This window comes from Entelurus aequoreus, linkage group LG06 (assembly GCF_033978785.1).
Source record: "Entelurus aequoreus isolate RoL-2023_Sb linkage group LG06, RoL_Eaeq_v1.1, whole genome shotgun sequence".
Classification (NCBI taxonomy): Eukaryota; Metazoa; Chordata; class Actinopteri; order Syngnathiformes; family Syngnathidae; genus Entelurus; species Entelurus aequoreus.
In genome coordinates, this window is record NC_084736.1 from 2,526,978 (window position 1) to 2,539,634 (window position 12,657).

A 12,657-nucleotide genomic window follows, 5' to 3' on the forward strand; every position below is an offset into this window, starting at 1 on the left:
AATCAAAGACTCAGTACTGTATCATAGGAAAAGAAATAAAGCAATAAAAACATTTTTTTATAAGACAAATGTGTGGACAACCCTTCCATCCATCTATTTTTCTACCGCTTGTCCCTTTCGGGGTCGCGGGGGGTGCTGGAGCCTATCTCAGCTGCAACCATTATAATAAATGTATTATAATGGTTGTCCACACATTTTTGTATTTTTTAAATTTAATTAATGAATTTATTTTCAAAAATGAAAGAGCACAAATAATAGACAAAATGGAAAATTGTACAAAATAAATCAAAGACTCAGTACAGTATCATGGGAAAATAAATAAAGAAAAAAAAAAATAAATAAATGTGTGGACAACCATTATAATACATTTATTATAATGGTTGTCCACACATTTTTGTATTTTTTAAATTTATTTATTTATTTTCAAGTATTAAAGTGCACAAATAATAGACAAAATGACCCTGAAAGGGACAAGCAGTAGAAAATGGATGGATGGATTGATGGACGGAAAATTGTACAAAATAAATCAAAGACTCAGTACAGTATCAAGGAAAAGTAAATAAAACAATTAAACATTTTTTAAAATATACTTATTTTTTTTAATGTGTGGACAACCATTATAATAGATGTATTATAATGGTTGTCCACATTTTTTTCAATTTAAAAAAATATGTGGACAACCATAACAATTTTTTTATTGCTTTATTTATTTTCCCATGATACTGTACTGAGTCTTTGATTTATTTTGTACAATTTTCCATTTTGTCTATTATTTGTGCTCTTTCATTTTTGGAAAAAAATAAAATAAATAAAAATAAAATGTGTGGACAACCATTATAATAAATGTATTATAATGGTTGTCCAAATTATTATTATTATTTTAAATAACTAAATAAATAAAAAAAGTAAATAAATGTGTGGACAACCATTATAATACATTTATTATAAAGGTTGTCCACATATTTTATTATTTTTAATTTTTTGTATTGCTTTATTTATTTTCTTATGATACTGTACTGAGTCTTTGATTTATTTTGTACAATTTTCCGTTTTGTCTATTTTTTGTGCACTTTTATTTTTGAAAAAAAAAAAAAATTAAAAAAACAACAACGTGTGGACAACTATTATAATAAATGTATGGTTGTCCACATATTTTTTATTTTTTTATTTTTAAAAATAAAAAAAATAAATATATAAAAAAATAAAAAATAAAATACATGTGTGGACAACCATTATAATACATTTATTATAATGGTTGTCCACACATTTTTGTATTTTTTAAATTTATTTATTTATTTTCAAATATGAAAGTGCACAAATAATAGACAAAATGACCCTGAAAGGGACAAGCGGTAGAAAATGGATGGATGGATTGATGGATGGAAAAATGTACAAAATAAATCAAAGACTCAGTACAGTATCAAGGAAAAGTAAATACAACAATTAAACATTTTTTAAAATATACTTCTTTTTTTTTATGTGTGGAAAACCATTATAATAGATGTATTATAATGGTTGTCCACATTTTGAAAAGGGTGGATGAGTTGACATCATGGGCCAGAATGAAGATCAAACCCTCCAAATCCCGTAGCCTGTCACTCAGAAGGGGAGTCAGAAACGACAACACCATCTTTGTCGTCGGGGGAGAGAAAATCCCCCTCCTGTCTGAGCAACCCATCAAAAGCCTGGGGAGGCAGTACACTGCAGAGCTGTCCGATAAACAGATGGGGAGGACTGTCATGAAACAACTCACGGACGGCCTGGCAAGGATCGACCAGAGCCAACTCCCTGGAAAGTACAAGGTCTGGTGCTACCAGTTCATACTCTACAGGAGGGTGATGTGGCCTCTGAAAATGAGCGAGATCCCCTCATCTGCCGTGAGTAAGATGGATGGAAAAGCCAACTCATTCATCAGAAAGTGGCTGGGACTACCACGGTGCCTTTCAGAAACGGGCCTCTTTGGGAAGAACGCACTGCAGCTGCCACTACAGTCTATCAGTCTGGGCTATATGCAGGAGAAGTCCAGGCTGGTCCTCGAACTAAGAGAGTCCACTGACCAGTCAGTAAGGAACGCCAATGCCAAGGTTCCCACTGGCCGAAAGTGGAAAGCCCAAACTGAGGTTGACCGAGCTGTCAGTAGGCTGCATCACCAAGAGCTCATGGGCAGAGTCCAGGCAGGAAGAGCAGGGCTAGGATGGGGAGAAGCGCCTCGGTTCTGGTCTAAGGCCAACCGCAAGGAGAGGAAGGAGATGGTGGTGGCGGAGGTGACGAGGATGGAGGAAGAGCGCTATAAGATCAAGGCCGTGTCGCAGGGCCGACAAGGAAGGTGGACAACCTGGGAGGGAGTGGTCAACCGGAACATCAGCTGGTCCGACCTGTGGAAGATTCCACAGGCAAGGATCAGCTTCCTTATTCGTTCAACCTACGACACGCTTCCCTGTCCTCGTAACCTTCACCAATGGTTCGGGAACGAGGAATGCTGCTCACTCTGCAATGCTCCCAACGCAAGCCTCCAGCACATCTTGTCGGGCTGCAAGACCGCACTCTCTCAGGGGCGCTATAGATGGCGCCACGACCAGGTCCTGAGGAAACTAGTGGAGGTGCTGGAGGGGTGTCGACAGGGCAGCAAAGAATCACCACCAGCAGAGAACCATACCAGCTTTGTCACGGAAGGGGGGGGTCAAAGATACATCAGGCCAAGAGAGACAGCAGCAAGGCCCTTTTCCCCAGACCAGGAGTGGGACATGAGGGTTGACCTCAATAGGCAGCTCCGGTTCCCCACGGAGATCACCACTACATCTCTCCGCCCGGATATTGTAGTGTGGTCCAGCAAGGCAAGAGTGGTGCACCTTATTGAGCTGACCGTACCATCAGAGGAGGGGATCGAGGCCGCCTTTGAGCGCAAGAAGGCCAAGTACTCGGAGCTGGCTGCTGAGTGCCGGGAGGCTGGCTGGAAGACAACCATCTACCCAGTAGAAGTTGGCTGCCGAGGCTACGTGGGGCTGTCAATCACACGCCTTTTGAGGGACGTAGGAGTGACTGGAAGAAAGCTGAGAAAGGCCATAAAAGATCTGGCAGAGGAGGCCGAGAAAGGCAGCTTTTGGCTCTGGCTGAGGAGGAAGGACAGGAGCTGGGGAAAGAACAACTAACCCCGATAACAGCCGCAGGGGGTAACAGCTATCAGCTGCAGGGGGTGACAGGGAGACGTCCCTGTCACTGCTCCGCCACCAGGAGACGTCCCAGGATTAAAGGAGTGAAACGTTGGTGAATGGTGGTTCCTGGCTGATGACCCTGCAGCTGACCCGTGGGCACTGGAGGAGGTGCGACAGGCAGCAATGCCAAGCAGGAAATACTACCTACCTGTTCATTAACTGAAGTTCTGGAAACCCCAGTGACTACTGTGAACAGGGCAGTTGGAGTCCAGGGAAGACTGGAGGACAGCCAGGAAAGACTGGATGGCAGCAGGGAAAGACCGCACCGGGAGTGGACGGCTAGTTACCCAACCCACTGGTCTCTCGCAAGAGGGACACCCACCTTAACTACGAAGAAATCAAGGAAAAAACAACCCGCAGGCCCTCCGAGAGGCGGGATGAAAGATGGGCCTAACATGACGGATCACACGGTAACGACGATGGCAACGGAAACGGATAACGAGAACATCAGAACTCCAGTTAATGAGGAGAAGATCCTCCGAAAGTGTGCTTGCGGATGGGAAAAGGTGACCACGTACAGGGGACTGCGAATCCACCAGGGGAAAGCAAAGTGTGGTCAGAGAGGCCAACAGCAACCTTGCACCGCGGCAGCGGGTGAGACAAGAGGGACCAGAAGCCAGGTAGAAAACCACAGTGCTAACGGACCCAATGTTGCTGAAAGCACAGATGGCACAGAGGAAGAAAGCCCCTCGGTGGAGGCTGAGCCCCCACGTGAGCACCAAGACCCAATCTCTACCATCTCACACAGAACAGAGCCACAAGCAGAGACCAAGAAACCAGCAAGAAGGAACAAGCTCAAATGGCCAAAGGCAAATGAAGCAGAGGCATGGCGTACTTTGGATACAGACCTGACCAAGATCCTGGAGGAAAGGTTGCATGGAGGTGCCGAAGCTAAGCTTAACCTGTTTGGGGACATTATATACCAGACCTGCAAAGACAGGTTTGGTGAAATTATCTCCAAGCAGAGGACTGCCCCAAGGGAAATGGGGAGGAGGGAAAAGGAGATCGCCGAGCTTGTGCGAAGACGCCGACAACTCCGCAAGAACTGGAGGAAGGCAACCCAGCCAGAGAGAGAAGGTCTGAAAGTCCTGTGGGAGGAGGTCAGGCAAAGGCTATCCAGGCTCCGCAGAGCTGAACGCATCCGCAAGCGTAGCAAACGGAAGCAGAAAGAGCGAGCCAGCTTCTTCAAGGATCCCTTCAAGCACGCCAGACAACTGCTGGAGGAGAAAAAGTCCGGGAAGCTCGAAACCACCAGGGAGAAAATGGAACAGCACGTCAAAAGGCAGTACAGTGATCCGCTAAGAAACGTCCCATTAGGAACACCAGGGTACGTGCCCCGGCCTGCGCCACCGAATTTAACATCATGCCCCCCAAGCTCAGCGAAGTTAGGCAAACCGTGAAGAAGGCAAGGTCCTCATCAGCACCAGGCCCCAATGGAGTTCCCTACAAGCTCTATAAGAACTGCCCCAAGGTACTTGAACTGCTCTGGTATCTAATGAGAACTGCCTGGAAAAAGCAACTCATTCCAGCGGAGTGGCAAAGGGCTGTAGCGGTATTCATCCCGAAGGAAGAAAACTCCAAAAATATCGGCCAATTCAGAAACATCGCCCTGCTGAACGTAGAAGGAAAAATCTTCTTCTCAGTGCTGGCCAGAAGGATGACCACCTACCTGCTAGAGAATTGCTACATCGACACCAACTGCCAGAAAGCAGGAGTTCCAGGTTTCCCAGGATGCGTAGAGCACTCTACGATGATCTGGGACCAGATCCAGAAGGCCAAGCGGGAGAAGACCGACCTGCATGTCATCTGGCTCGATCTCGCCAACGCGTACGGATCGGTCCCACACCAGCTGATCAACTACGCCTTGGAGTTCTTCCACATGCCACCCTGCATCAAGAACCTGGTAGCGCTTTACTTCAGCGATCTGCAGATGTGCTTTGCCCTCCAGGACTTCACCACCGGGTGGCAGCATCTAGAAGTGGGAATTGCAATGGGGTGTGCCATTTCTCCAATCTTGTTCGTGGCAGCCTTTGAGATAATCCTCATCGGAGCAAGGCAAATGGTTGGAGGAATCAAAACACCATCTGGTCAGAGGTTACCCCCATTGAGGAGCTATATGGACGATGTCACCAGCCTCCTTCAGACAGCAGCATGTACATCTCGACTGCTGAAAAGGGTGGATGAGTTGACATCATGGGCCAGAATGAAGATCAAACCCTCCAAATCCCGTAGCCTGTCACTCAGAAGGGGAGTCAGAAACGACAACACCATCTTTGTCGTCGGGGGAGAGAAAATCCCCCTCCTGTCTGAGCAACCCATCAAAAGCCTGGGGAGGCAGTACACTGCAGAGCTGTCCGATAAACAGATGGGGAGGACTGTCATGAAACAACTCACGGACGGCCTGGCAAGGATCGACCAGAGCCAACTCCCTGGAAAGTACAAGGTCTGGTGCTACCAGTTCATACTCTACAGGAGGGTGATGTGGCCTCTGAAAATGAGCGAGATCCCCTCATCTGCCGTGAGTAAGATGGATGGAAAAGCCAACTCATTCATCAGAAAGTGGCTGGGACTACCACGGTGCCTTTCAGAAACGGGCCTCTTTGGGAAGAACGCACTGCAGCTGCCACTACAGTCTATCAGTCTGGGCTATATGCAGGAGAAGTCCAGGCTGGTCCTCGAACTAAGAGAGTCCACTGACCAGTCAGTAAGGAACGCCAATGCCAAGGTTCCCACTGGCCGAAAGTGGAAAGCCCAAACTGAGGTTGACCGAGCTGTCAGTAGGCTGCATCACCAAGAGCTCATGGGCAGAGTCCAGGCAGGAAGAGCAGGGCTAGGATGGGGAGAAGCGCCTCGGTTCTGGTCTAAGGCCAACCGCAAGGAGAGGAAGGAGATGGTGGTGGCGGAGGTGACGAGGATGGAGGAAGAGCGCTATAAGATCAAGGCCGTGTCGCAGGGCCGACAAGGAAGGTGGACAACCTGGGAGGGAGTGGTCAACCGGAACATCAGCTGGTCCGACCTGTGGAAGATTCCACAGGCAAGGATCAGCTTCCTTATTCGTTCAACCTACGACACGCTTCCCTGTCCTCGTAACCTTCACCAATGGTTCGGGAACGAGGAATGCTGCTCACTCTGCAATGCTCCCAACGCAAGCCTCCAGCACATCTTGTCGGGCTGCAAGACCGCACTCTCTCAGGGGCGCTATAGATGGCGCCACGACCAGGTCCTGAGGAAACTAGTGGAGGTGCTGGAGGGGTGTCGACAGGGCAGCAAAGAATCACCACCAGCAGAGAACCATACCAGCTTTGTCACGGAAGGGGGGGGTCAAAGATACATCAGGCCAAGAGAGACAGCAGCAAGGCCCTTTTCCCCAGACCAGGAGTGGGACATGAGGGTTGACCTCAATAGGCAGCTCCGGTTCCCCACGGAGATCACCACTACATCTCTCCGCCCGGATATTGTAGTGTGGTCCAGCAAGGCAAGAGTGGTGCACCTTATTGAGCTGACCGTACCATCGGAGGAGGGGATCGAGGCCGCCTTTGAGCGCAAGAAGGCCAAGTACTCGGAGCTGGCTGCTGAGTGCCGGGAGGCTGGCTGGAAGACAACCATCTACCCAGTAGAAGTTGGCTGCCGAGGCTACGTGGGGCTGTCAATCACACGCCTTTTGAGGGACGTAGGAGTGACTGGAAGAAAGCTGAGAAAGGCCATAAAAGATCTGGCAGAGGAGGCCGAGAAAGGCAGCTTTTGGCTCTGGCTGAGGAGGAAGGACAGGAGCTGGGGAAAGAACAACTAACCCCGATAACAGCCGCAGGGGGTAACAGCTATCAGCTGCAGGGGGTGACAGGGAGACGTCCCTGTCACTGCTCCGCCACCAGGAGACGTCCCAGGATTAAAGGAGTGAAACGTTGGTGAATGGTGGTTCCTGGCTGATGACCCTGCAGCTGACCCGTGGGCACTGGAGGAGGTGCGACAGGCAGCAATGCCAAGCAGGAAATACTACCTACCTGTTCATTAACTTATAATGGTTGTCCACATTTATTTTAATTTAAAAAAATATGTGGACAACCATAACAATTTTTTTATTGCTTTATTTATTTCCCTATGATACAGTACTGAGTCTTTGATTTATTTTGTACAATTTTCCATTTTGTCTATTATTTGTGCTCTTTCATTTTTGAAAATAAATTAAAAAAATAAAATAATAAAATGTGTGGACAACCATTATAATAAATGTATTATAATGGTTGTCCAAATTATTATTATTATTTTAAATAACTAAATAAATTAAAAAAAAGTTTTTAAAAAAATGTGTAGACAACCATTATAATACATTTATTATAAAGGTTGTCCACATATTTTATTATTTTTAATTTTCAAACTGACAAAAACACACACACACACACACACACACACACACACACACACACACACACACACACACACACACACACACACCCACACACACACACGAGTAAGCAGGCAAGTGTGCTACTGACTTGTTAGTGGGACTTGTGACGTTGGCGAGGATGGTGAAGTTGCTTCTTACAGTTCGGAGGCTGGCCAACACCTGATGGAGGCATGGAGAAGGTTACTCCACCTGTCCCACACATGTTTCCATTGCATGCACACAGGTAAACACACCTGAGCGAAAGGGGTGACGATCATGTCCTCAGCGTGCCTGAGGAGGAAAGTGTGCAAAGAAGTTAATGGTCATCTGTCTCTCTCAAATAGCAATACTGCTCACAGCCACTGGGGGGCAGACTACACACAAGCAATACTACTCACAGCCACTGGGGGGCAGACTACACACAAGCAATACTCCTCATAGCCACTGGGGGGGCAGACTACACACAAGCAATACTGCTCACAGCCACTGGGGGGGCAGACTACACACAAGCAATACTGCTCACAGCCACTGGAGGGCAGACTACACACAAGCAATACTCCTCATAGCCACTGGGGGGGGGGGGGGGGGTGGGGGGGGCAGACTACGCACAAGCAATACTGCTCACAGCCACTGGGGGGCAGACTACACACAAGCAATACTGCTCACAGCCACTGGGGGGCAGACTACACACACTCGCCTGAGATGTGTTCATGCAACTGTAGAGAGAAGCAGGGCACAACTTTGCCTTTTTTCTCAACAATCTTGCAAAAAAATTGAAGCATTGAAGCCACTTTGATACATTTTGTTCATTAAAGATACTGAAACCATCACAATATATGCTATTATATATATAATATATGATATTTGTCTATTACCAGAGCGCTTCTATGTTAGCTACCTCTCTTTGTTTATAATGTTTATTTTCTGCTGGATCTACTTTTTTTTTATGCTGCAGCTGTTACATATACTGTAATATTGTACATGCTCATTGTTATATATTGTATATAAGATATACTGTATACATAACATGTAAATATATGTTATATTTTATATTGCTACTATGGTACATTTTTAGTCTACTTTATACCTTTTGTTTTCGCCCTCTTTTTGTGCCCTTGTGTGCATTATCCTAGAAAATATATAATATTATTTTGTGTCGTAATGTTTATTAAAACATAAATTATTATAGTATATATATATTATTTACTACCAATACATTTGTATTTTTTTAAAATGTAAATATATATATATATATATATATATATATATATATATATATATATATATATATATATATATATATATATATATATATATATATTTGTGTAATATTTATTTGAAAAGAAAAACAATGGTATCTAATTCAATAAATATTATTAGCACTTATGTACAATCTAATGAACATGTATTGCACTAAGACACAGGTGTCAAACTCGAGGCTCGGGGGCCAGATGTGGCCCGCCACGTCATTTTATTTGGCCCCTGAAAGCCTGGAAATAACATGTATCAATAAAGTACTGTACCTTTTTTTACTAAATGTATTCTTTCTTTCTATTTTGGGAAAAAAATAAAATTCTCATGTAATTGCAAATTATGTTCACTTAAATATTGTCTAATTATGCACAAATATATGATCAAACATTCAAACCATTTTTTAAATAGAAATAAATACTAATAATAAGGATTTTAAAGTAAGTTATCCATCAAGTTGTGCAATGTAAAAGTAGCAATAGATTTCATGGTCAAATTGTGAAATTTACTGTGCTTTTTACAGCATTTTTCTCTAATTGAATAAAAAAAATAGTACTTATTTTACTGTAATAAACTGTGGTGCCGTTTTGGTATTTACAGTAATACACCCAAAAATATACACTTGTTGATTTGCGGTAAAAAAAAAAAACAACTAACAAACTGGCAGCTCAGGTGCCAACATTTTATTGTAAAATTGCAGTTTTTTCTTATTTACAGTAAAAAAAAACAACAAATGTAAATTTTACAGTAAAATTCTGGCAACTGAGCTGCCTTTTTTTTTTTTTAACCATAAAAACATTAGTACTGTTTTTACATTTACAGTAATATACACTACATTTACAGTAATATACACTACATTTTGAGGTGAAATTATTGCAATTTACAATTTTTTTTACATTTTAGTAAATAAAAAATCTACTAATAATAATATTCACTGTTAGAAGCGGCCCTCTGGGGCCAAACATAACTGCAATGTGGCCCTCAGTGAAAACCACTTTGACACAAAGGTAACTTTTTCCTACTAGTACTTAACCCTCGGTGCGCTGCAGGCCGTCAGACTACTACACTTTCTCTTTCAACTGCATTGTCAACGTCAGCTTTACAGGTGCCACGTCCAGTGGTGGCCCTAAGCTTTTTGTGGCCCTAAACAAGATTTTGCTTGCCGTGGCCTCTATTTCTGTCTTTATACATCTAAGGTAACATGCTAGGGCAGGCGTGTCAAACTGCTTTTCATTGAGGGCACTTATGGTTGCTTTTAACAGTGAATAATATACAGTATGAATATAAATGTGTTTATAAAACATGTGTATAATTGTCTTTTTTACAAAACCAAATCTTTAGATTGTACAGTATAAAACTGGCAGATCAGTCGCCACAATTGTACCGTAATATTTGCAGGTTTTTTTTTTTGTGTTTTTTTTTACAGCACATAAAATAAAAAAATACATGGAATTAAATTAAATGGAAAGGAAAAACAGTACCACTGATTTTTATACGTAAAACTTTTAATACTGTAAAATCTGCGGTTGTTGTGTTTTATAGTGTATTATTACTTTATATTGAAAGTGGATTTTACTGTAATAAAATGTTACTGTGAAATTTTTACATGAACTTGTTGGATTACTTGCTTTGAAATCATACATCAAGCAGATATTTAAGTATTTATCTTTATTTGAACAATAACATTGTTTTGAAATGTGTGATGATATAATATTCTGATTTATGATTAGAGATGATTCAAGTGTTAATAAATGTCATTGTATGCAGTACATTTATTTTTGTAATACATTTATTAAGAAAAGATAAGGTACTTTATTTACACATATTATTTCCACGCTTTCGGGACCCACACAAATTGATGTGGCGGGCCAAATGTGGCCCCCGGGCCTTGAGTTTAACACCTGTGCGCTAGGAGCTAAGGCTTGTGTGTATTGTGTAGTATTAGCATTATATAAAATATTCAAAGTTGATATGAAAAGAAAAGTGTTGGGCAGGGGTGTCCAAAGTGCGGCCCGGGGGCCATTTGTGGCCCGCAGCTAATAGTTTACCGGTCCGCCACACGTTCTGGAAATGCTATTGCAAAAATTAAAGAAAACATTAAAAAAAATGGAATGAGATGAAATCTGACTAGAAAAAGTTGCAATGTTGACACAAAGCTGCCATGCAGGCGGTTTTTTTTTCTTTTTTTGCCATTTCTTAAAAAAAAGAAATCAATGTTATAATGAATTATTGACCCATTCAAGGCTCCAATTATTTCAAATATTTAACTTTAAAATGTTTTATGTGGAAAATAATGTGTGGTTGCCATACATAAACATCAACGTTTTCTTTGACAAAAGAGCATAAAACAAACAAAATAATAGTTCAAAGGTAAAATGGACAGATATATCTGAAGTTGATCTCGTAACTTAAGTGTTGAAAGTAAAAAAAAAACTAATAAAAATGTATCACTTTATGAATGGGACACCTTTTGGGTCCCAAATATATTTAATGGGATTTTAATTGTCTTTTCACTGTGATTACTCAAAAATAATAATGAATGGTGTCCTGCATTATTGATCTTTTTAAGGCTCTAATTACTTTACATCAAACATTGCTTTCTGAAAGTTTTGGGCAGTGGAGGAAATACTGCATATTTCACTTTTATTATAAAAAACAAAGTTGTCTTTGACAGAAAAGGCATAAAACCTTTTTGTTTTTTTTTACTTTATTTCAACTTGAAGTTGATATTCTGTAGAGATTTACTGTAAGCGTTAAAAAATATATATATATACAGTATATATAAAACAATTCGACTTGTTTTTTAAAAATTTTAATGACTTAAACCAGGGGTCACCAACGCGGGCACCAGGTAGCCCGTAAGGACCAGATGAGTAGCCCGCTGGCCTGTTCTAAAAATAGCTCAAATAGCAGCACTTACCAGTGAGCTGCCTCTATTTTTTACATTTTATTTATGTACTAGCAAGCTGGTCTCGCTTTGCCCGACATTTTTAATTCTAAGAGAGACAAAACTCAAATAGAATTTGAAAATCCAAGAAAATATTTTAAAGACTTGGTCTTCACTTGTTTAAATAAATTAATACATTTTTTTACTTTGCTTCTTATAACTTTCAGAAAGACAATTTTAGAGAAAAAATACAACCTTAAAAATGATTTTAGGATTTTTAAACACATATACCTTTTTACCTTTTAAATTCCTTCCTCTTCTTTCCTGACAATTTAAATCAATGTACAAGTAAATTTATTTTTTTTATTGTAAAGAATAATAAATAAATTTTAATTTAATTCTTCATTTTAGCTTCTGTTTTTTCGACGAAGAATATTTGTGAAATATTTCTTCAAAGTTATTATGATTAAAATTCAAAAAAAATTATTCTGGCAAATCTAGAAAATCTGTAGAATCAAATTTAAATCTTATTTCAAAGTATTTTGAATTTCTGTAAAAAAATTTGTTCTGGAAAATCTAGAACAAATAATGATTTGTCTTTGTTAGAAATATAGCTTGGTCCAATTTGTTATATATTCTAACAAAGTGCAGATCGGATTTTAACCTATTTAAAACATGTCATCAAAATTCTAAAATTAATCTTAATCAGGAAAAATTACTAATGATGTTTCATAAATTCTTTTTTTAAATTTTTCAAAAAGATTCGAATTAGCTAGTTTTTCTCTTCTTTTTTTCGGTTGAATTTTGAATTTTAAAGAGTCGAAATTGAAGATAAACTATGTTTCAAAATGTAATTGTCATTTTTTTCGTGTTTTCTCCTCTTTTAAACCGTTCAATTAAGTGTAAATATCATTAATTATTAA

General features: G+C 41.0%; 1 protein-coding gene across 2 annotated transcripts in view; it reads right to left on the minus strand.

The window, feature by feature from the left end:
• The window catches only part of pde4a (phosphodiesterase 4A, cAMP-specific), a 174,142-nt gene that overhangs the window by 42,841 nt on the left and 118,644 nt on the right, over nt 1–12,657 (minus strand). For both annotated transcript variants that reach the window (XM_062049831.1, XM_062049832.1), the window contains exons 3-4: nt 7,851–7,887; nt 7,706–7,776 (exon numbers count right to left, since the gene is read on the minus strand). In XM_062049831.1, coding sequence (XP_061905815.1) covers nt 7,706–7,776; nt 7,851–7,887 — 108 coding nt within the window. The remainder of the gene's footprint in view (nt 1–7,705; nt 7,777–7,850; nt 7,888–12,657) is intronic.